Source organism: Gopherus evgoodei, unplaced genomic scaffold (assembly GCF_007399415.2).
Source record: "Gopherus evgoodei ecotype Sinaloan lineage unplaced genomic scaffold, rGopEvg1_v1.p scaffold_56_arrow_ctg1, whole genome shotgun sequence".
NCBI classification, from domain to species: Eukaryota; Metazoa; Chordata; order Testudines; family Testudinidae; genus Gopherus; species Gopherus evgoodei.
The window spans coordinates 86,592-112,484 of NW_022060077.1; the positions used below are offsets into that span (position 1 = coordinate 86,592).

The 25,893-nt window shown below is 43.8% G+C and overlaps 2 protein-coding genes across 2 annotated transcripts; one reads left to right on the plus strand and one right to left on the minus strand.

The window, feature by feature from the left end:
- The first annotated feature begins 6,561 nt into the window (after positions 1–6,561).
- On the plus strand, positions 6,562–7,500 carry LOC115643267 (olfactory receptor 52E2-like). Its single transcript, XM_030547147.1, has one exon. It carries the CDS (start codon positions 6,562–6,564, stop codon positions 7,498–7,500), a length of 939 nt encoding a protein of 312 aa, XP_030403007.1.
- A 6,634-nt stretch (positions 7,501–14,134) lies between these two features.
- On the minus strand, positions 14,135–14,893 carry LOC115643268 (olfactory receptor 52D1-like). Its single transcript, XM_030547148.1, has one exon. It carries the CDS (start codon positions 14,891–14,893, stop codon positions 14,135–14,137), a length of 759 nt encoding a protein of 252 aa, XP_030403008.1.
- Between the last annotated feature and the right edge of the window lie 11,000 nt (positions 14,894–25,893).

Below are 25,893 nucleotides of genomic sequence, written 5' to 3' on the forward strand. Positions count from 1 at the left end.
TTTCCTATTATAGTACCCCAGCATGTATGCATCAGCTACATTCTTTGTTCCTAGATGTAGATGTCTGAATAGCTATATTGGAATATATGTCATATGTTTTGACTAAATTTGCCAATCAATCCAGATTGCACTGAATCAGTGGCCTGTCCTCTTCATTATTTACAATTCCCCAATTTTTGTGTCCTCTGGAAACTTCTCTGATATTCAGGCATGTGGACGGTTAGGAGCTAAGGTGTAGACACATATCTCTGTTTACACTTGTCAGTTAACACCTGTAATTTATGTCTGAGACAAAGTTGGTTGCCAGCAAGAAAGTGTCTCACCAAAAGAATCAAGAGAAGTAACAGAGGTACAGGCCTGTAGCCCAAAATACCAAGACCCTAGTGCCCATTTTTTTAGCACAAAGTCATAGCCCAGCATGATAATGTCTGTTTCATAAGAACATAAGAATGGCCAGACTGGGTCAGACCAAAAGTCCATCTATCCCAGCATCCTGTCTACTGAAAGTGGCCAGTGCCAGGTGCCCCATATGGAATGAACAGAACAGGGAATCATCAAGTGATCCATCCCCTGTCGTTCATTCCCATCTTCTGGCAAACAGAGGCTAGGGACACCATCCCTACCCATTCTGGCTAATAGCCCTTCATAGACCTATCCTCCATGAACTTATCTAGTTATTTTTTTAACCATGTTATAGTCTTGGCAGAAGGTTCCATGGGGGAAACTTGGCTCCCTTACAACATAGGAATTTCATCGTGGATCAGACCTACTTTCTATCTAGTCCAGTGTCCTCTCTTGACAGTGACAGCCCCAGGGGCTGCAGAAGAAGGTGTAAGAAAACAGCAGTAAGTGGATGGAGGGATGACCTATCAGTCCTGATGGTGTCACCCTAATGCCTAACAACTAGAGATCAATTGTGCCCTGAAACATATGGGCATATAGGTTTTCCATAATGTTTATTTATCTGTAAGAACTGTAACTGGATAGTCTCACTACCTCTGTAAATGTCCAAATGCTTCCTGATTATTGCTTAGCTCATGCTGACAACTACTTTTGGAAAGCAATTCCTCATTAGACATGAACTGAAGAAAATATTCTTCTTTAATCTCCTTTGAATTTGCTACTTTTCAATTTAATTGAATGCCCTCTTGAGAGAACAGTCGTCTGTCCGTAAATGCTTCCCAGTAGCCGTACATCCCAAAGCCCTCCTTATAGCACCACTGCCTGAGCCATCTGTTGATCACCATAATCTTGTCACACCTTTGTTGCCCTTCTCTAGGAACCGGCAGAATCCCACTGAAGATCATCTGAGCCTCGATTTCCTTAAGCGTCTTCCCCAGTCTGGCATAGTCTCCCTTGATACATTCCAGAGAGTATCTAGCCGTATCATTCGTTCCCACATGAAGGACAATCAACAGATTCTTCCCTGCTCCCTCTAGTATCCTTTTCAGCCGCAGGTCCACATCCTGAATCTTAGCACCCGGCATACAGCACACCCTTCTGTTCTCCTGATCAGCTCTAGTCACAGGCCTGTCTATTCTTCTCAGTAAGGAGTCTCCAATCACGTAGACCTGCCTTTTCCTGGTGACAGTGTGCTTCTCCGGTCTATCTCCCGCACCCACCGGCTGCAAGTCCTCTCGATTCCTATTCCCCCTTGCAATCCTCCTGGGGCTTATATTTGGTGTTGCCTCCATTGACTCCTCCCCTCCTCTTGCAGGACTATCAGCTCTTCTCTTTTTCCTGGCAAAGTTGTTGCTAGTGTGCTAGGCACTAGGTATTTATGCTAATATATTCCAGCTAGTGCAAATATATCCTGCTCTATATATAACTTTGCCAGAGTCATGTGATGAACAGTGAATTTGTGAATATCTGCTTTGATACCTGGCCTGACTTTGGTTCACGCCTCTGGTTCAGTCCTCAGATCTTGCACCAGGCCTCGGATCTTGCACTGCTCCAGGCTCTCGCTCGCTACCACACTGGCGAGTCCTAGGAGAATACCTAAAGCCCCTCTCTTCCCACCCCTCAGTGTTGATAACCTAGTTGAAAGGACAGGCATGGTGTGACCAGGGCCCATCGGGGGCCACTCAGTTAGGGTGAACTACGAAGAATAGAGCAGGCAACCCTCCAGCAAGCTGGTGGATATTCCAATACTTAGATTTACAAAACCAGCAGAAACAAGCTTCTGTTAAACCTCACTGGTTACTCAGAAGCCCGCAACAGAGTTCTATTAAAATAACTACACCTCAGGCCTTCACCTAGGCGCACAAGTGAAATATGATGAGGATTACTGAAAATCTCATTTCATCATAGGAAAGAAAAGGTTCTCTCAATCCCAAAGGATTGGACACAAGACCTCCCTAGTTATTGAGTATTCCAAATCTTATCCAAATACAGGCTTACAGCCAATTGTTAGTAATTAGACTAAAATGTATTAAAAGAACCAAGAGAGTGTATGGTTAAAAGAACTGTATATGTACAGACGTGAATTAAATTCTTGAAGTTCAGATACATAGGAGAGATGGTGAGCTTTGTAGTTGCAAAGAGTTCTTTGAGAAATAGTCCATAGGTTGTAGTCCAAAGTTTATATTTCAGGGCAGCACAGTCAGAACTGGGATCTCTGCCCTTGTGTCTTAGGCTTCCCCTGCATGAAATCTCAGTTAGATCTGAGTTAAACAGCATCAGCACCCAAGGGGCTTTTATACATTTTCTAGCATCCACTTGCCCATACAGTCCTGGGTAAACAATAGCCTTTAGATGTTACCGTCTGTTTTCTAAACACCACTGGGAATCAGTTACACAGATCAACAAAGGGCAATTTATCCGTTAGGCAAACTATCATCACAAACTCAAAGAGACGTATAGACAATGATCTTATTTCACCCAAGAGTCACCTAAATGTTAATATTCCCTTTTGCCCTGACAATTTGAGCCTCTGTTAACAGCAAGTCACTTCTTAGGCTGAAGCTCTCCAGAGTCTATTTTCTGCTCTTCCCGCCGCTCACAGAGCAGAGGGAATTGCCTGAGAGTCCTGGCCAACATGAGAGTCCTCAGGGACTGTACAGGGGAATCATAAAGGTCCTTGGACAGCACAACAAGTGTCAGACAACTGAGACTCATACGCTGATTCTCAGGGTCCTGCCTTCCTGTCGCAGTAAGGAGATTCCCTCTCTGCAGAGTGGCATTTTGGTGAGTTGCCTGTTTTTGCATTAAAGTTAGTGCTGAGGGCTCAGGGAGGGCTCCAGGGTTCATATCAAGAACCAGGAATTCATTAGCACAAACATCTTGAATTGCTTAATATTGTCAGAAACACCAAGGGATTTACCTGGAATAACTGAAACTAAAAATGTATTAGAAACAGTTTAGACAAATATTTGTTTTTCAGATCAATTTCTTGTCTCTTACTGTGTTCTTCTATCTGTCTCAGTAACTTCCTTTTTCTGACAGGTTTCAGAATAGCAGCCGTGTTAGTTTGTATTTGCAAAAAGAACAAGAGTACTTGTAGAGCCTTAGAGACTAACACATTTATTTCAGCATAAGTTTTCGTGGGCTAGTGGGCTGTAGCCCATGAAAGCTTATGCTGAAATAAATTTGTTAGATTCTAAGATGCCACAGGTACTCCTGCTCTTTTTCCTTTTTTTTGGTCTATGTGTTTTTTCCTCTGATTCACTCAAGCGTTCCAATTGAGCAACTTCACTGGCCTCTTAGGAAGTGCAGCCAAGACCTCTGCAGTGGGTATCTCCGTTATCAGATTTTGCACAGGAAGAATGTGATATTACACAGGATTCACACAGTGGAAAGATTCTGCTCTCACATTCTGCCCTCGTTGAGTCACTCCAGATTTACACTAATCTCCCTGACAGCAAAATCTGGACCCCTGTGTGTTTTGGAATCCCCATCTTTAATGCCTTGTCTCAGAACACCACATAAATTGGGGGTTTCCTTCAGACTTTTTCAGCACCATAGAGAATAGAGTTCTCTGTAGCAGGATGCGAAGCTGGGCATGATTTTCACAGCTGGGGGCTGAAATTAAACACTAAGGATGAAATATTGGACCATTGAGTTCAATGGCAGAACTCTCAGCACTGCCCAAGTTCACCCTAAATCCCCAAGCAAGGACTTAAATGAATGTCCTGATTCACACCGGCCACGAACCTCCAGTGAGTTCAACTGGAGTTGTCCTGTCTCTGCTAAAGCTTGGGTGAGCTCATTTGAACCAAAGAGGACCTGACAGGAGAGTTGCTGAAATCCTTAGAGGTTCATAGAATCATAGAAGATTAGGGTTGGAAGAGACCTCAGGAGGTATCTAGTCCAACCCCCTGCTCAAGCAGGACCAACCTCACTAGAACAACCCAGCAAGGGCTTTGTCAAGCCGGGCCTTAAAACTCTAAGGATGGAGATTCCACCACCTCCCTAGGTAAGCCATTCCAGTGCTTCATCACCCTCCCAGTGAAATAGTGCTAGGTGCCCTGGTCCCCTAATCATTTTTGTAACTGAACAATTAGGATAACATTTTTTTTCCAGGGAGGAAGGGAGGGTCTGCTTTCTCTGTGGCCCTGGGTCTCTGGGTCTAGACAGGATGAGAAGCATTAAAAGGCAGTTAAAAATAAAAGCTTGTTTCTGGATTACAGGAAACCAGTGGTGTTGGTAATCTCACTGTGGGAAGCTGAGAGATGCACAATGTTTGTGTGTGTTGGGGTGGGGGGGAGAGGGGGCGTGCAGTATGTACATCACAGTGACACAGGGTCCTGAAACTGGACAAAATAGGGACTGGACATCCTGCCTAATGCACAGAGCAAAGAGGCATAATGAGGCCATGGGATAGAGGGTGTCTCAGACTGTAACGGAATGTGGACCACACTACAGCAGATTGTCTCTCACCAATCCCCCAGCTGGACCATCCCTCCTCCCGTGAGCAGACCCACTACAGTCTTGTGGGAAAGTCAGCAGTTACCAACATGGAATAGCTGCCTCAGGAAGGGGTGTCTGGGTTTCTAACAGGCTGCAATACGTTAAAGCTTTGTGTCATTTTGAGAAAGAGTTACTCACACTCCCACATGCATCTGACGAAGTGGGTATTCACCCACGAAAGCTCATGCTCCAATACATCTGTTAGTCTATAAGGTGCCACAGGACTCTTTGCTGCTTTTACTCACACTGGCTCCTTTTAGTCTCCATGTCCTCTCTCCCTCCCACCGCATCTGTCTCTATTTCCTTCCCTGTACAGCCTGAGCTGCTGCTGCGGTTCCCTTCACTGGAGTAGGTCCCTTCACTGAATAGGTTCCTTTTCCCGGATGCAGGCAGACACTGTATTTAACCTAGTCTGAGGAGATATTTCTGTGAGCTGCCTCTCTCGGATCTGGCACCTGATTATATCCGGCTGAGGGGTATCACTGTGTGGCAGGGCTGGAAGTTGTGGGGTGGGGAACATACATTGACAAGTGGCCAGCACTGGAGGTTTTGTGGCAGGGACTGGGATATATACTGCGGTGGGCAATACTGAGTGTTATGGAGGTGAGGGGAAGGGTATAGATGGACAAGCAGGCAGTGCTGAGGGTTGTGGGGGTAGGTAGGGAGATCTATACAGAGAAGCAGGCAGCACTGTGGTTTGTTGGGAGAGGCCGAAGGTGTAAAGTGTCACTACCCATGTACATGTCCAAACCCTTCCTCATTCTAGCTTAGCTCATGGCCTCAAATACATCTTGTGGCAAGGAGTTCCTCAGTCTATTTAGACACTGAGGGAAGAAAACATTCTATTTTTATCAGTTTCGAATTTGCCACATTTTAGTTTAGTTGAATGTCCTCTTGATCTTGTGTTATGAGGCAGGGAGAATATATTCTACATCTACTCTACCTGTGGGTATTTTCTCATCATATTTCCTCTTATTCATCTCCTCTGTAACGTAACAATCCCAGTCTTTTCAACCTCTCTCTGTATGAGAGTTTCCCCAGGCCCTTGATCATTCTCCTTGCCCTGGACATAACGCCTCTAGTCTGCAATATCCTGTGTGAGAAGGTGCCCAATACTACACTAAAGAGACTAGATACAGTAAAACATTGACTGACTGATCTCATGGCATTGTATTTTCTGTATGATTTCCCATCCTGCTGCTCCTGAATCCCAGAGATTTGCTTAGTTTCTATCCGTGCTTGCACTGTGAGCAGAGTTTCACAGAGCTCTGTACCATGACACCCAGCTCCTTGTCCTGAGTTCTTATAGTTAAATCAGAACCTTGTAAAGTGTTTTAGGATTTTAAGCTTTTTCCTCCAATGACCATACACTTCACAGTTTATTGACATCGAAATTCATCTGCTATCTTACTCCCCATTTATTTGGATTTTTCAGTTCCATTAGGAGACTTCTCTGGACTTGACTCTGAGCTAAATAATATGGTGACACCTGTAAATGTTGGCACTGCACTGATCACTTCCAGTTCTAGATGCTAACTATACAATATTTATCATACTATTTTCTATAAAGTGTCTAACCGCTCTTTGCTCTGCTTCTCTCCCTTCACAGGCACCTGGAGCATTTCTGAGCTCAATCAATGCATTAACCACCTCATGGCAGCTTTCAACATCACCTCCTCCCACCCTTCAACGTTCATCCTAATGGGCATCCCGGGCCTGGAAGTTGCCCACGTCTGGATTTCCATCCCATTCTCTATGTTCTACATTACCAGCCTGTTGGGAAATTTCACAGTTCTGTTTGTTGTATACAAAGAGCAGACTCTCCGCAATCCAATGTACCTGCTGATCTGCCTGCTGGCACTCACAGACATTGCCACACCTACCTTCATTGTGCCAAAGATATTGTGTATATTTTGGTTCAATTTGAAAGGCATTACTGTGGGGGCCTGCCTCACCCAGATGTTCTTCCTTCACACTGTTTCTCTTATGCACTCCGCCATCCTAGTGACAATGGCCTTCGATCGTTATGTTGCCATTTGCAAGCCTCTGAGATATGCCACCATCCTCACCAACACACAAATAGCTAAGCTAGGGCTAGTGGGTTTGATAAGAGCTGTTCTCTTCATTATGCCTCTGCCTCTGCTCCTGAGCCGGCAGCCATTCTGTGCCAATCGCATTATCCCCCACACTCAATGTGAGCACATGGCTGTAGCAAAGATGTCATGTGGGGATATTACAGTGAACAAGATATACGGCTTGGTGCTATTCTTCGTTGTCAACATGTCAGACCTGACGCTCATTGCCTTGTCCTATGGTCTGATAATCAAGGCTGTTCTCAGACTCTCCTCCAAGAAAGCCCACCAAAAAGCCCTCAACACCTGCACAGCCCACATCTGTGTGATGCTAACGTATTATACTCCCGGCCTCTTTTCCAACCTCACAAACCAGTTTGGTCAGGGCTTCGCTCCCTACATTCACATCATCTTGGCTGACCTCTATCTCCTCATCCCTCCCCTGCTCAACCCGATCATTTATGGGGTCAGAACCAAAGAGCTTCGTGACAAAGTGGGCAAATACATCTGCAGAAAGTGATCACATGGGATCACTGACTTGAAACCTGTATGAAAAGAAGGAGAAAGTATATCCCCTCTTTAATCAAGGGTGCTTTGTCTGAGTTTGGCTGAGCTCAGTGCTGTGGAAAAATTTACCTGATTTTCTATGTCCAACACTTCAGGAATAAACCAAAGACTAACAGTAACAAACTAATTCAATACAAAATGTGGACATTCACTAGCATCATGGAATGCAATTAGAAATAACTAATATGATAATGTTATTACTGTTTTTTCAGCATGTAAGTTTGGGGATAATTTGGGGCTATATTTAATGCATCTTATTGTCATTTTTTTTGTGTGAAACACCTGCAGCACTCAATCAGGATTCAAGTATCTGTACTGGGGTTTCATTTGGAATTTGATTGTCACCTTAGAGGTGTGTTGCTAATGTGGAAAAACTCCTGATAGGACCTGTAAGTTTTCTTTTTTTTTTTTTTCAGATATAAAATCTGTACTAGGTATCTAATGAAAGCTTTCATTTGTTATTTGATGTGTAGGCCAATGTGTGAATAAAAAAAGTTTCATGAAGTAGATTGGGCTACCTTTATGTTAGTTTTTAAGTGATTTGGGGCTATTAATGCAGTTCTCAGCACCTCAAGCTGGGCCGGAGACAGAGCAACAGTGCTGAGGCAGAGTCGTGGATCTGGAGCTGGATCTGACCAGAGCCAGGAGATGGAGCAGCACAAACCATCTGTGACAATGGGGAGCCAAGGCTGAGATACAGTGGGGTGTTGCAGGGACATAGCCAGGACGGTGGATGCCAGCCATGCCACAAGTAACACATCAGCTATGTGTGATGCACAACCGTGGAGAGTAAGGTGCAGTCTCCATGCAGGAAACATCACCTGATCAGAGACACTTGAAGATCAGACTCGGTGGGGGAACATGGACCCAATGGGAGAGTAGATGCTGGGAAGAAGGGCTTTGCCATTAGAGTGTGTGGGTTCTCTTGTCCCTCTGTAGCAGTTGGTTGCCACGCCCAGTACCTTGTGGATATTCTTCCACTGTGACTAAACAACAAAGGAAAAGAAGAGGCAAAAAGGCATCTGTTAAAAAGTGGAAGTTAAATTCAATTGAGGAAAATAGAAAAGAGTATAAACTCTGGCAAACAAAGTGTAAAAATAGAATTAGGAAAGCCAAAAAAGAATTTGAAGAACAGCTGACCAAAGAGTCCAAAAGTAACATCAAGTATTGTTTCAAGTACATCCGAAGCAGGAAACCTGCTAAACAGCAATTGAAGCCACTGCATGATTGAGATGGTAAAGGAGCACTTAAAGACAATGACTTCATGGGCAGAGAAACTAAATTAATTCTGTGCATCAGTCTTCATGGCTGAGGATAAGAGGGAGATTCCCAAATCTGAGCCATTCTTTTTAGGTGAAAAGCTCAGGAACTGTCCCAGATTAGGGGTCATTAGAAGAGGTTTTGGAGCAAATGCATAAATTAAAAAGTCATACATTGCCAAGACCAGTTAGTGTGCTAGAAAGGATACTATTCAAAATATTCATAAATGATCTGGACAAAGGGAAAACTGTGAGATGGCAAAGTTTGGAGATGATACAAAACTACTCAAGATAGTTAAGTCCAAAGCAAACTGCAAAGATTTACAAAGGGATCTCAGAAAATTGAGTGACAGGGCAATAAAGTGGCAGATAAAATTCAGTGTTGAGAAATGCAAAGTAATGCACATTTGAAAACATGACCTCAACTCTACATATAACATGATAGGGTCTAAATATGGTGTTAACACTCAAGAAAGAGATTTTGGAGTCACTGTAGATAGTTCTGTGAAAACATCCATTCAATGTGCAGCAGCAGTCATAAAAATGAACAGAATGTTGTGACTCATTTAGAAAGGGATAGATAATGAAACAGAAAATATCATATTTCCTCTATGTAAATCCATCGTATGCCCACGCCTTGAATATTGCGTGCAGATCCAGTTGCTCATCTCCAAAAAGATATATTGGAATTGGAAAAGGTTCAGAAAAGGGCAACATAAATGATTAGGAGTGTGGAACGGCTGCCATATAAGGAGAGATTGATAAGACTGGGAATTTTCACCTTGGAAAAGAGACGACTAAAGGGAAATATGACAGAGGTCTATAAAATCATGACTAGTGTGAAGAAAGTAAATAAGGAAGTGTTATTTATGCCCTCTCATAGCACAAGAATTAGGGGGGTCACCAAATGAGATTAATAAGCAGCAGTTTAAAACAAACAAAAGGAAGTATTTCTTCCCACAATGCACAGTCAACCTGTGGAAAACCCATCTCCATTTCTTTCAATCCCTATGCCCATTGGAGGAGGTCTATCCCCACCCTCAGGCTTTCTGTTAGTAACAGTTTCTGTTTCCACCAATTGTACTTAACTTAATTGACACTGCTGGGGCAAGGCCTTGGCAACCCTGTGGGACAAAGTGCTGCACATGTCTGTATTGCATGAAAAAGGAGGAAACTTTTCTTTTACGCCCATCTCTGATTTAATCCCATATCCTGCAAACCTCCTTTGTCTTCTGGAAGTCGCTGGGGTTCCTGCTGTTAGTGTGAGGACAATGTGTGAGTGTGACTTACGGGTTTCAGGCCCTTAAACTGGGAGGTAACTGTAGTGAGGATAGGCTCTGCCCTTTCCATCCTCCCCCATTCCCAATGCTCTAGTGGCCTATAAATAGGCTTGGAGAATTCAGTTTTTATAATTGATGGGTAATATCGAGGGTTTATCTTTTAGCTTTTTTGTATTTGTATAATTTTTAATGTTCACAGTTGTGGGAAGTATTGGGGGGAGGACAGATTATTTTCTTTAATGACAGTAGAATTTGAGATTCAAAGAGTTCAAGCTTTCAAGCTGTTAAAATACAAACATGTGACAAATGTCTCGCAACTTAGTGGTTTTTCAGATGCTTTTGTTATTTCAGGAAACTTGGAAGGAAATAAAATGTCACCAGTACCTAGATGCCATTTGTGCTAAACGGGAAACGAAAAGCTGAGGTAATGATTACAGTTAAGAAAGGTGCAGATACAATGAAAAAAACTATTTGTAGACTGTGAATGGCAACCCATGCAGTGGTAACGAGATGGTGACTGTAGAGACATCAGAGCAGAAATGCATAGGTGAGCCGCTATTCAATATTCAATAATCATTGTGTGCCCCTCCCCCACCACCCCTGCTGTTCAATGGTCCTGTATGAAGATGTATGAGATAGAGGAAGCCTGCTTGCGACTTTTTACACAATTTTAGGGAACTGGGCCTGAGGCTTTTTTGTGTGTTCTGCTTTGTGTGTCAGTGTGTCTTCACCTCAGGCCAGACCCACTCAGACATAGTACCAGGTGCAGGCTTTATTCTGTAAAAAACATAGAACAGGATTACAGACCAGCAGCCTCCTCGCTGCTTGTCTGCTAGAGTCAGTGCTGAGACCCCCCTGCTGGGAGAGCACAGGTACATTGTACAACACATTGTACAACACAGCCCCCCCTTACAAACCTCTTCTAACTCCCACAGTAACTAACCTCCCTCCAAAAAACAAGGCCACGTTCTCCTTCTGTGTCATTTTAACTCCTCTCAGGGTTTGGTGCATGTCGGTCCTACCTGTAAAGAACATAGAGCAGGATCACAGAATGAAATGAAAAATATTGGAATGATAAAGCTGATGCTTTAGCTAAATTAGCAGCAAAGGAACCTTCAGAAGTTATGGTAGTTACTAGTGTTCAAGCCAGGAAACAGGAGATTAAACCTGGGAGAAATAAGGGGGATATCTAACAAACCTCACATTCCCTCAAGGAATGGAGAATATTCTCTTTAACGCAAAACAGTTTGGAATATGGCCTAATGTGCAAGAGGACGTAGAAAACTTCGTTAAAAACTACATAAGATGTGCAGCAAATAGAACAGACCATGAAATTCAGGACCCTTGTTGCACCAAAGAATTGTGGGGCTATTAAGTACAATACAGGTTGATTCTATTGATGAATTACCTAAGATCCAAAAGGGGGATTAGTATTTATTAGTGATAGTAGATACTTTTCTATCTTGGGGGAGGTGTTTCCCACCAAAAATGGTACTGCAGACACTATTGCCTAGAAGGTGTCAGAAGAAGTGTTTAGTAGATATAGGTCTCCAAAAATAATTGAATCAGATAATGGGCCACATTTTATAGGACAAGTTATTAAACATTTATTACAAACTTTAGGAATAAAACAACAACTACATGTTCCCTATCATCCTCAATCATCAAGGACAGTGGAAAGGACTAATCGAACTATTAAACAAGCTCTATGCAAAGTAGCGTAAGAAACTGGCAAGGATTGAGACGATAAATTACCAGTGGTGTTGGCAGTGATCCGAAGTTGTGATCGATTGGGTACTGGTTACCACCCTTATCACATTTTCTTTAGAAGGCCTATGAGATTGTGGAACCCTTTATTAAATCCAGAAGAAGAAGGAGAGGTGTCAGTTATTCAATAGGTAAGGGAGTTACAAATAGAATATAAGAAAACAGAGTTTAAACTGAATGACACCACTGAAAAAGCAAAGGACTAAGTGGAGTGTGCCGGCAGCTTCAGCCCAGGGGCTCAGAGGCCAGCCCCTGGTCCCCACCGCCGGACCCTCTGCAGACACTCAGGTTCCTAGCCTTTGGCCCCAGGTCCCTATCAGCCCCCTCTGCAGCTGCCAGGGTCCCAGCCACTGGGCTCCACTCCTGGCCCTGACTCGTGGCTCTGCAGCCTCCCCCAGCTCTGGTTCCAGCCTGGGCCAATGAGGGGCATGGACGGGAGTAAAGTCAGGGCCAGGAGGGAGCCAGCGGCAAGGAAACTGGCATTCCAGAGGGGCCAGCAGATGGGACCTGGGGAGGACAGCTGGGACCCCGAGCATTTCAGAGGGGCCAGCCGGTGTTGATCTCCCCTGGTCTGGCAAATTCTCCAGTTCAGCACAGGTCAGGTCCTGAGGGTGCCAGACAAGGGAGGTAAAACATATATATGTTTCATATGACTTTTAAACAAAACGTTTATTTGTAGATAATCCAAGCATGACACCCAGATGTACAGAAACTATTTTTCTTAACCTGTGTACTATGTACATTTTTTAACATTAGCTTTAATAAAAAAAATTGGTTCATCAAACTGATCAACTGATCAAGAAGACATCAAGAACACAGGGACTAATGGAAAGACATCTTGCTTCAGAAGTCTGCAGTTTCTTCTGGTACTGTCGGAATTATGGTGAAGCCAAGTGCTAGGTTGATAATTAAATAGGTCAGATGATGGTGAGAGAGAGGGAACTTAGCGATGAAGAGAGCAGTGCCTGGTGATGGAGTGATAAGACATTAGGTGTGAGGCACTTCTAGCTGTTGCCTGATCTTTAGCTTAATATTACTTAAGAATAAAAGAAATAATCAAAACCATAAAGAAATATTAAATTTGGAAGAAAAGATATCTTGATAGTCGAGCAAGCAGGTTAACCCTATAGGCTACATGCCCCATTTTATCCGCGTGATTTGTAAAATGAATCCCATCATACAGGAGAGTCAGGCATTTGTAGGGATAGTTTCATCGTTATTTTCTGCCTCTGAGGGTGAAGAAAGAATATCAGAAAAATGGACCCTGGTGTGTTTTTGGAAGGTGTACCATATATATAGGCACCATCATCAGTGTTTGGTACCTATCTAGGTCTTTGAGGTTTTTGCTTATATTCTTTGAGTTTACACTAATTGCATTAAAAATAATTCCTCTTGTAATTTCTGGGACAATAATCCATCCTTTTACTTCAACCTCTACATTAGGAATTGTTGAAGACTTATTACTCTTATTCATGAATTGGGTAATAGCTTGTTTGGCTTTATCCATCTTGTTAGTAATTTCTATGAGGTGCTTCTTCTTAAGAGCCAACAATAACTTTAACTGTAACCCTAGCAGGGGAATATAGACAAGAAAAGTGGGTGTACTTTGTATAGTTAAATCCTGACAGGCTGGATTAAACTGGATGATGATGATGATGTTTTTAAAGGTGGGAATAAGGAAAATTACTAGATTCCCTAACAAAGTAGATTGCCTTGGAGTAAAACAAATTTGAGGCTGTGAAAGGACACTGCAAGGGACCATACTGCTACCTTTTTGATTGGTTGCCGTGCAAAATTGGCTGTTTCCAGCATGTCACTCTCTTCATCAGAGACTTACACTTGGTCCGCCTCACTGGGAATTATAATGATTAATTCTGTAAATCCTCTCCCTATAGGGCACACAAAACTGTGTCTGTCTCAAACACATTACACTTACGGATGTGCTGAGGCCCTTAACCTCTATTTTCAGCTCCCCAAATATTTGGTGTTTTCCATTGGCCTGTTAGTCTGTACTTAGCTTATTGTTTAAAGATTATAGGCCTCAAGACTTATGTTAACTTCCTAAATCTAATATCTTGCAGAATAGAGGTCTGTAGGTTTCTTGCATTACTATGAAATCTAATGAAAAGCAAAATATAAAGCAGTGAATATAATAGAATTGGGCTACAGAACTTCCACAATGCTGAGCTCTGCCAAACTGGGAAAGAAGACCCTTCATTAATGAGAAGATATCCTATCCCCCTCTTGTTACATAGGGTTTAAAGTCAATGGTCCTAGCTGATCACCTTCTGCAGGTGTATTTGCCTACTTTGTCACGAAGCTCTTTGTATTTGATCCCATAAATGATAGGGTGGAGTATGGGAGGGATAAGGATATAGAGGTTGGCCAAGATGATGTGAATGTGGGGAGCGATACCCTGACCAAACCGGTGAGTCAGGCTGGTGAGAAAGCCAGGACCATAAGATGTCAGCATCACACAGATGTGGGCTGTGCAGGTGTTGAGGGCTTTCTGGTAGGATTTTTTGGAGGAGATTCTGAGGACAGCTCTCATGATAAGACCATAGGACAGTGCAATGAGTGTCAGGTCGAACCCGATGACTACAAACACTATAAAAAAACTGTACATCCTATTCACTGTGATGTCCCCACATGACGTCTTTGCCACAGCCATGTGCTCACAGTGTGTCTGGGCTATAACGCGGTTGGCACAGAATGGCTGCCTGCTCAGCAGCAGGGGCAGAGGAAACATGAAGATAACAGATCTGATCAAACCAATGAGTCCTAACTTAGCTATTTGTGCATTGGTGATCATGGTGGCATATCTCAGAGGGTTACATATGGCAACATAGCGATCAAAGGCCATTATCACGAGGATGGCTGACTGCATGAAAGAAACCATGTGAAGGAAGAACATCTGAGTGAGGCAGCCACCCACTGTAATGTCTTTCAAATTTAGCCAAAATGTACACAGTGCCTTGGGCACGATGGAGGTAGACGTGCTGAGGTCTGTAAGCGCCAGCCTGCAGAGGAGCAGGTACATCGGCTTGTGCAGGGTCTGCTCTTTCCCTACAACACATTAAAATGAATGTTGAAGGGTCAGATGGGGTGAAGCTGAAAGTTGCCATGAAGTCATCAATGTGTCAGTCTAATTCAGAAATGCTCAAGGTGCCTGTGAAGGGAGAGAAGCCCAGTGAGGGCGGGTTACACACTTCATACAACAATTGGTATGGTAAATGTTTTAGTTATTAACTATCTAGAAAGGAGATGAGCAGTGAAGTGGCAACATTTGCAGGTGGCACCAGATTATGTAGGTCATAGTCAAATCCAGAGAAGTCCCCAGAGGGAGCTTACCAAGCCCGGTGAATGGGTAGCAGGATAGCAGATGGATTGTACTGTCAAAAACTGCAACATGTATGCCCATTCGAGGGAAAAACTCGAACTCCTCAAATACTTCACAAGGTTCTAATTTTACTGTGTGACAGGGATCTGGGCTTCACGGTACACATCTCTGTAAACCCCTTCTCAAAATGTACACAGGAACAGAACCTAAGCAGAGACCTTGGATTCCAATAGGAGTGGGATGGAGAATCAGTGCTAGGAGATTGATCAGTCAGTCAGTGCTTCACCCTCCTCTAAACTCCTCTGTGTAGTATAGGAGATGTTTTTCACACAGGATATTGCAGAAATAGAGGGATTCAGGCATGTGGAACAACAATGATCAAGGGTCTGGGGAAACTCTTATAGGGAGAGAGATTGAGAGACTTGGATTGTTACTTTACAAAGGATATGAATAAAAAGGGACATGAGAAAAGTCTATACAAGACTGATTGGTGTCCTAACACAAGATCAAGAGGACATTGGGAATGTACAGACCTCTGCCTAAGAGTCGAGACATTTTGCCTGCAAGCTTCTGCCTGAGCATACAGAAAGCATTTTTACTATTCATGACTCTGTTGAACTTACCCTAAGGAGAGGAATTCTCATGTGACTGTGGTGCCTTGAAAATGTTACACCAGGTGTCTGTTTCAGGAGTCTGAGGGATCCCATGAGGCACTGCATGGATGAACGTTTTAGGCAAGAAAAATAATGATTTGACCAAATTAAATCTCTGCACAGTGGAATGTATGTACAACCTGGCTGTGAATGACTGGTTAGCAAATGGTTACAGAACATCCTGGGTTTAATGTGTGTGTCCCAGTGACCGCCAGTTTTGGGCAGCTGCCAGTGGCTCCTGCATGTGGCAACTGTATTTATCTAGCCCCTCATATGACCCAGAGTTTCCTGCTCTCATTATATAACGTGCAAACTTCTCACATTATGAGTTGTTTCTGTTCTGCCATTCCCAAAAGCACCCACATTGTGTATGGGTGCACCAAGATCAGTAGCACAGGTGTGTTGGTATTTGCAATTCCATGAGATTTCTCACCGGTGAGAGACAGTCACTGATTACCCCACAGCCAATGGAGAAGGTGTGACCCTCCCCTCCACACACACACACTGTGCATTCCCGGACTTCTCCTGGTGAGATTTCCAACACTGCCTGGTTTTCTCTATGCCAGAAACATGTTTTTATTTGTACTGCCTTGTGGCACTTCTTGTCCTGTCCAGACCCAGAGATGCCAGGGACAGAGAGAGAAGACCCCTCTCCTCCCTGAAAAAAATGTTATCATGATTGCTTTGAACCTTTTTTCCATTGATTTCAATGGGACCAGATTCACTCTTGGTGTTTAATGTTTGGCGCCGAGCTGTGAGAATCATGGCTTCGGATCCTGCTATTCTGTCATGGTGCTGAAAGTGCCTGAAGGAAACCCCCAGTTTACTTGGTGTTCTGAGACCAAGCATGAAAGACGAGGATTGCAAAACACATGGGGCCTGATTTTCCTCTCAGGGAAGCGAGTGCCAATTTGCAGCGACCATGTGCAGGCAGAATATCAGAGCAGAAACTTGCCAGTGTGTGACCCTTTCTTGCTGTGAACTCTCTAGTAACACAATTACCCATTGCAGAGGCTTTGGCTGTGTTACCTAATAGTGCAGTGAAGTTGCTGAATTTGAAAAACCACACAGCCCCCAAAAGGAAGCTATTGAGACAGTTAGAAGGACACAGGATGAGACAAAGAACTGCTCTTGAAAACAAATATTTGTTTAAGCTATTTCCAATACATGTGTAGTTCCAATTTTACCAAGTAAATCCACTGATGTTTCTGACAATACTAAACAGTTCAAGTCACTGTGCTAGTGAATTCCTTCCCAGATCATTCTTGACTTGAACCCTGGAGCCCTTAGCACTAACTTTAATGTAGAACCAGACAACTCATCACAGTCCCGCTCATCAGAGAGAGGAAATCACCTTCTGGAGACAGAAAAGCAGAGTCCTGAGAATCAGCATTTGAATCTCACATCTGATACTCACCTTACTGAACAGCCACATTTATGATTCCCCTGTAGAGTCCCTGTGGACTCTCTGGTTGGTCAGGAATACCAGAAAATTCCCTTGGCTCCCCGAGCAGTTAGAAGAGCAGAAAATAGACCCTGGAGAACTTCGACTTGGGAGCCTCCCCTGGGAGTGAATAAATGATTTGCCAATAACCAGGGCTCAGATTGTCACGGCAAACAGAGTACTGCAGACTGTTCAGCCTAGCAATTGACAATAGCTTTCTGTCTTGTGTGTAATGTGCTGCCATCTGCACTATGCAGTCAAAAGATACAGGTAAAAATAACATATTCATTTGATTGTAGCAACATCCCCTTCCATCCGCCCATGCCTTTGTAATGTACACTTCATTAGCCTTGGAAAAGTCACTGCCACCATGTGGAGGAAAAATGATATGATCCTGCATTTATGCAAGCTGAAAGGTGTGCAACCTTTGCTGCTAATTCAGCCTCTTCAGGCCCTGTAACGCCCAACCAGAGCTATCTGAGGGCTTACATGTGCCACCAAAGTACAAACACCAGACATCAGCCAATTTCCTACCTCCCCAAGCTCACACCCTCCAGTGGAGTACAAACCCAACATTATACTGTCTTGCATTGCACAGGGATCTGTACACAGAGTTTGCCTGCCCCTTGATATTGGAGGGATTTGCCACTAGCTTGTGTTAATGAAGCTGAGATGTTCCCCAGACACTTCACTTAAAGGCACACTGATTTAGATAAAGTAAACATAAGTTTAACTATACATGATAGCAAACAAATCAAAGCTGCTAACCTAGCAAGTAACAAACCTGGAAACTGAGCCTAATCTACAACATACATTGGGTATGAATAAGCAATTTCTCACTATGGCTGGTGATAGAAGCACTCCACAAGGTTTCCAAACACCAGCTAGAAATCCTTTTAACCTGGGACCAGCACTTCCCCAGCTCAGTTATTGTTCTTCAGCTGTATCCAGGAGCTCTCTTTCGTGAGGAGTGAGGACACACCAACGTATACAGCTTTAACATATGGCGGGAATCCTTCATTCCAAAAGCAGTGCCTAGCCCAGTTTGTGAAAAATTACAAAGGACACCATCAATAGGTGGACAAACTACGGCTCCAATATATTCAACCACCGGACAAATGGAGATCCTAGTGTCCTTGGTATCCTGATTCACCAAAGAGGATAACTTTCCAATACCGCGTGAAGAAGTGGAGAGAGCTGTGAAATCACTCAAGAATGGAAAGGCTACAGGTATTAACATTATCCCAGCCAGACTGATGAAATTCAGAGAAGAGATAGTAATCAATGTTGTCAAGGCTGTTTCCCCACTCTGGCACTTTGACTACAGAAGGTGAGCGCCCGCAAAAGACCTTACCACTTACCTGTAAAGGCTAGTATTAAAACTCCGCAAGGTGTTGGCAGCCATCCAAAATAGCAATCAATTGGGTACTGGCTACCAACTTTATCAAATTCTCTTTAAAAGGCCTATAAAACTGTAAAGCCCTTTATAATACCTACCCCTCATCCTTCACAAAAGGTGCCACTTACCCAATGGGTAAATGGTCACCCTGTTTTCCCCAACCTAGAGCCTGAGATGCTGGGAGTTGAAGAGGTGATACCAAGTTGCCTGCTGCACCGCCAGGCCAGTGTGGAGGGGCTGACTTTGACTCTGTTCAATGTCTACTTCCTGAATGCAGACCCAGAGTGCGTGTGTTTCTATCAACAGGGGTCTGCCGTCCTCGGCACTTTGGATCCTAAAATGTGTCTGGTCCTGGGTGGGGATTTTAATACCATCTCTGAGGACCAGAATTGCTCAGGGATGAGAGCAGTCATGTCGCTGCAGTCATCCTGAGAGAGATTGTCAATCATCACTCCATGGTGGACGAGTTGCATGACCGACACCTGGATGAGAATTCAACCTATACCTGTGTCCAGGTGGAGGTCGATCGGTTGTGCTACTCCTGGTTGGACTGTATATATACATTTTATTTTCCACTTTGCCCAGGACCATTCCTCCAGTATATGGCCAGCCCAGTTCTCGGCCCACCATTTAGTGGCCATCAAGGCCTTCTTCATCTCAGGCTCACCTTGGGCTCTTCACTCTTCAGACCCCCCTGCGCATACTCCAGGTGGTGGCGCCACCTTAATTTTACTGCTTTGGTTTTCTTTGAATGGGTCCTAAAATAGGGTGCTTCCCACCCACCCCTCACCCCAATGCCTCAGAAATTCTTGATTGGGCTCCTGTCCCATGAGTCCCCCTAGCACCCTCCCTTTCATAACCTTAGCTGGATTCACACTCTGCAGCCGATTCATTTCTGATTCCACCAAGGGAACAACTTTACATGCTCATGCTCCACGTGCTTCACCTCTTCAGTTAACCTGATACAAAGTGGTGCATCACAGAACCACCTTTGGAGGGTGAGGAATCCCGATGGGGCTCCACACCGGTCCCACGGCCCAGCGGGGATATCGGCTGGTGGCTCCTTCATGGAGCCATGAGCACAGGCATGTACATGGCACAGTTCGCCCCCATTCCAGATGCCTGCCCATTTTGCAGCATGAGGCAGACCCTGGCGCACGCCTGTCTACAAGGCACAAGGTTGCAGTCCCTATTCCAACTCCTCCACAACTTCAACAGGAGGGTCTGTCTGCACTTTTCCCCAAACTTTTTAATCTCTGCTACCTGCTTTAGCTCAACATACAGGATGTGGCCTGCAGGTCCCTTGTGTTACAGGGGAAATATACCCTAATATAAATCTGTAAACTTATTATAAAAACAAATAATCAAATCCATAAGAAAATAAGAAACTGATAAGAAAGATATATTGGCAAGCAAGTAGTCTAGACTGTAGGTTACCACAGCTGCAGGCTTCTAGCTGGTAATGGCCAGGGACTTAGAAGTGACAGAGAGAGGAAGGCATGTGTGTGTGGGGAGATGAATTATAGAGGAAAGAGAGAGCTGGACCTAAATGCATCAGGGGACAGAGAGGTAGGACAAAACCCACTGGAACAGGGACTCCCTGTCTCTGCCTTTCTGGGGAGCACTTTCCAAGGGACACACAAACTCTCTCTCTGACCCCAAATTGACATTTCCAGTTGCTTCAGCCCACCCTTTTCAGAGCTCCCCCTTGGGAACAGGCTGTTTCCAGTTTCTCCTTTTTGGGTCACATGATCGCTAAACCAAGCAGCCACAGGCTTTGCAAAAGGGGTTGTGTGACACATGGCCAGAAAGAGTTAAGCAACTTGCAGGCTATTGTCCCAGAGTCACCCTTTAGAGACAGGTTAGAAAAGTATGTAAATGGTAATTAGGGCCATTCCACCTTAAGTAGGCCAGAACTTTGATATGTAGACTTGTATTATTAAAGAACTTGAAGAAGTTAGTGACTCTAGTAGTCTACATTTACAGACAGCTTCTTAGAGATTAACATTGCAACCAAATGATTCGTGTCTAGAGCTGTATTCGATTAATTCAGAGATGAAAAGGAAATATTATTAGATGGATCTTGGCTGCAATAATCTCATTTTCATTATGTCTCTTTAAAGTTTTTTGTGTACACAGGCTGTAAGTGATTATTTGAGTAATATATGAAATATTCAATCACCTGGGAGGTGATGTGTATAAGCCTTTTGGTTTGGTAGAACTTTATTATATGATAAACATGATTTTCAATAATCATCATCATACTTGACTTGGCTGTGTGGGTGGAAGCCCAAGGCTGGGTGGCTTTAAGGGACTGTGTTTTGTCTTCTGTGTAAGCAGTAAAACATTGTGAAAGCTGTTTTGCTTCTGCCTTGGTAAATCCAAGTATTAAAATAACCACCCATTTGGGGGATTATCTGCCCCTTCTTTGCAGTTTGCCCTAATTGTGCAATCTCAGAATGGGCCCCCCTGGAACCCCATTCACAGGTTGCTAAAACAATTACTCTACTTTAGACAGCACAAGAGACACCCAGATTCAGGAAATCACAACACAACACAACACAACATCTTCACAGCATTTCCTTTTTCAGTGGAGTTAAGAACGGTCCTGTTGTGTTAGACCAAAGGTCCATCTAGCCCAGTATCCTGTCTTGCAACAGTGGCCAATGTCAGATGATTCAGAGGGACTGAACAGAACAGATAATTATCAAGTGATCCATTCTCCATCAACCTTTTCCATCTTCTAGCAAACAGAGGCTAGGGGCATCATCCCTGCCCATCCTTGCTAACAGTCATTGAGGGATCTATCCTACATGAATTCATCTAGTTCTTTCTGAAAGCTGTAATACTCTTGGCCTTCACACCATCCTCTGACAAGGATCTACACCGGTTGACCATGTGTTGTGTGAAGAAATTTATATATATAAATAAATAAAACATAACTAGAATGGGTTTTATGCTACATATGCCATGTAACGTATCTCTGTAAAGGCCATGATCTACTGAATCTATTAATCCTATTTGTATGCATGTATTATTCATGTATTCAAGGTTATGAATATTGGCTGCATACTTGTTTGATTCTATATAGGCTGTGGTGAAGCAGTTGGTCGAGTTCCTGAGAAAAGGCTATTCTCGGTAAGTGTCCCATCAAGAAACACTTAAGCCAGCAATGAACCTGGAGACACAAATCCACATCTGGGCTTTCCCAGGAATGTGGCTTGGCTGGGAAGGAACTCAGTCATGTGTGGACATGTGAGTCACCCAGGTGACTCCAATACTCCATCTTTTAGCTGAACTTTGCATAGGAGAGAGGAAGAGATCTACACCCACAAGAGAAAGTCTATTTAAGCCCAGGGGAGACCTCACCATTTTGTCTTCAGCTGGCTAAAGAGAGAGCCTCTCCACCCACAAAGATACCTGAAAGAACCTGGAACAAAGGACAGTGACTGCAAGGGGTGTGAGTGATTGCTGGACCCAGACTAAAAGAAAATTAGTCCGTAAAAGGAAGCCTTCTGGAACTGGTGAGGAATTTCTCTCTATTCAGTTGGATTAGACATAGTCTGGAGTGTTTTATTTTATTCTTCTTGGTAATTCACTTTGTTCTGTCTGTCACTACGTGGAAGTACTTAAATCCTACTTTCTGTATTTAATAAAATCACATTTTACTTACTAATTAACCCAGAGTATGTATTAATACCTTGGGGGAGGGGGCAAACAGCTGTACATTTCTCTCAGTGTTGTAGAGGGCGAACAATTTATGAGATTTATTTGGGTTTAGACCCCAATAGGAGTTGGGCATCTTAGTGTTAAAGACAGGAACACTTCTGTGAGCTGCTTTCAGTTAAGTCCGGAGCTTTGGGGCAAGTAATTCAGTCCCTGGGTCTGTGTTGGAGCAGACGGGCGTGTCTGGCTCAGCAAGACAGGGTGCTGGGGCCCCGATCTGACAGGGAAAGCAGGGGTAGAAGTAGTCTTGGTACATCAGGTGGCAGCTCACAACGGGGGTTCTGTGATCCAACCCGTCACACACTTGTTCAGTAAACTAACGGGGGAGATGTAGCATTCTGTGCCCCAAAGCAACACCCGGGCACCCACCCCCATATTTAACTTGGTGATATGATTGTGATGTGATGCTGGACTCCATCTTATGTCTGTTCTTTTCCAGTAACTGTGCTGGGGGCTTTTGCTTGGAAAAATGAAGCTCCCTCTACATGGCACAAGCTATAAAATGTGAAAGCGACATCATCACTTGGCCTCATTCCCCCCACAACTCAACATCAAAGATATTAGAAATTGGATTGAACTGAGGACATGGCCCCAGGCTGAAGGGATTTCTAGCCTGTGTATGGAAGATTGGAGGATTATTTGTACCATCAGGGTGACACAGTGTTTGATTCAAAACCTGTCTAGTGTATAGAACTTAGATTGTGATGTTGTTTATTTCCCAGATTCCAGCTTTGTTCTGTACACTATTACTTATAATCATGTAAACAATCAATCTTTCTGTAATTAATAAATCTGCTTTATATTGTTTTCCTTACTACAGGTTGTTGTTTGAAATGTAAAAGGGAAATCTGCTCAGGCTGATGTATTGTGCTCTCCACATTGATAGAGGGGCAGACTGGGAAATAAACTTACACCGGTCAGGCTTTTGGCCAGGGCAAGATGGTACAGCTCTTTGGTTCTATACTGAGGAGCTGAAGGGAATTGGCTGGAGCCTCTCTATCGTAGTTTCATGTAACTGCAGCTGGGTGTGTCCTTGCCTGCCTGTGGCTGTGTAAGTGCAAGACCTGCAGATGCTTACAGCTTGTCACAGCCTCACAGTGTGAGAGCAGCAGAGAGTCCAGTGGCACCTTACAGACTAAGAGACGTATTGGAGCATGAGCTTTCGTGGGTGAATACTCAGTTCATCGGATACACCCACGAAAGCTCATGCTCCAATATATCTGTTAGTCTATACGGTGCGACAGGACTCTCTGCTGCTTTTACAGGTCCAGACTAACACGGCTACTCCTCTGATACTTGACAGTGTGAGGGGGCCCCGATTGGTTTGCCAGAGGGCTCGGCGGTCCCCAGTTCCACTTTGCAACCGAGGGAATTCCTTTCCCCCACTTCCCCAGTGAAAAGGCCCTGCAAGACTGGAAGTCCATTTCCCTCTTGTCATGTGGTCACTTACTGACAGAGACACCATGGTTGTGAAAGGGAAGTCAAGACACTTCAGTTCTGTCAGTCCGTGTCTGTGTGACCTTGGAGAAGTCATGTCTCCCTGTTCCTCAGTTTACCGATCTGTGAAATGGGGATTGTTCATAGTGACTCTCCTTTGCTAAGTTTTGAAGATCCATCAATGAAAGGTGCTGCATGGTATAATGATAGTTACTGAGGAGAAGTACTGATCTCTGATTCCTTAGCGACAGCCCCATGTGTTTGCTGTAAGTGCTTGGGTCTCCTCTTAGTCAACTTTCTCCAGGTCTCTCTGTCTACTATCTACCCATCGATCCTGAGAATTTACAGGACATCAGATCCTCTGGAGAGTTAGGCATTATCCCTAATTTCCTTACTCATATACTATAATTTTTAAATACATGCACACAAACGTACAGAGAAGCCAATTCCTCTCTGACTCAGCACAGAGCCCAAGAGTTCTCAACTCCCTTTGGGAAGGTTCCTTAATTGCTGTTTACTTCTAAAGCTGGATAATTAGCACTGAAGTGGAGACATGCTCCTCTACAGTCTGTTTATATTTAGACATTCCCCTGTCCTCTAGAGTCTGATCGAACCCCCCTGGGATTACATAGAGCTATATTATAAACTGTGCACACAGTGTGTCAGCTCTTGGTGTCGGATGATGCTGGATTCAGAGAGGTGTCGGTTATAGATACCTGAGGGGGATTCCCAGGGAGGACACTTCCATCCCATAATTCACAGGTACCCATCTCTTGCTGAGGAGCTCACCCGATCGACAATCCTTCTGCAACATGAGTGTGGTGGGATAGAGAGTACGTCTGTGTCCTTTCTGCTCTGCACAACCATGACACATCCCAGGGCCTTACCATAAGTGATATTTGCTAAAGAATCACTGGCCAAAATGTCACTCTTTTCTGTGCACCCCTCCTCATCCTGCCTGATGGACTCCAGCCCCAAGGTGGTGCATTTCAGATGCACAGTGAATCCTTCAGGAAGAAAGATGTTAGTAGATGTGCAAAACAAGGCCAAATTCTGGCACCACGACCTGTACTTTGCTCAGGCCCCAGCGAGGCAAAACTCTCCTTAGAGCAAGACGTGAGTACAGATGTCAGGAGCCAACTGTGTGTTAATGCACAGACACTGTCACATGCTCCTCTTACATTTCAGGTCTCTGTGTATTAATGGGGCAGGGGGACAGGGGCTGTTACCTGATTTTTATCTGCTTGAAAACTTGGATGTGCTAGGGTTCCTCCCTAGAAAAATAATTGAAATTTTTCAACATAGATAACACATTTTTCTCCTAGCTTCATTCGAGAAGTCGGCTGAACTGTTATTCCTGAAACTTAAAAAAAAGAAACCAAAAAATCCCATTTTTTGTCAAAGCAGACACCCAATATGTCATATTTCAGTCCAAACTCCAAAAATGTGGCAAACTTATAAGCAACTGGAAATGAGATCTTCTAATGGAAGGTGTCAGAAGGACCACCTATAATGGCCAATCCATTTGTGAATCCCATTCTTCTATGCTCTTCACTCCAATAATGTTGGTAGCAAGGAGTTCTAGAGACCAAATAGGAATTATGTTTGCAATTACCTTTTCTTAATGTTATATGTTCAGACCTTCAGTTTAACTAAATGTTCCCTTGTCCATGCTATGAGACACATTGAATATAAATGCCTGATCTACTTTCTTTTTCAATAGATCCATAGGGTTTACGGTCAGAAGGGACCATTTGATCATCAAGTCTGACCTCCTGTAAAGTAGAGGACCATTAAATTTCATTCAGTTACCTCCGTATTAAGCCAAAAGACGTGTGCGTGACTAAGGCCGGGTCTGCACTAGGATTTCACATCATAGAATGAAAAAGCCACAGAGTTATAAGGGAACACAAAGGACAGCTAGTCTATCCCCGGACAAGATACAGGATTGGTTTTGTGTTAGTCATCTAAGACTGTTGGCCATTCACACAACTTTGGAAAACCTCCACAGAGGGAGCTTCCATGACTTCTCTAGGAGTCT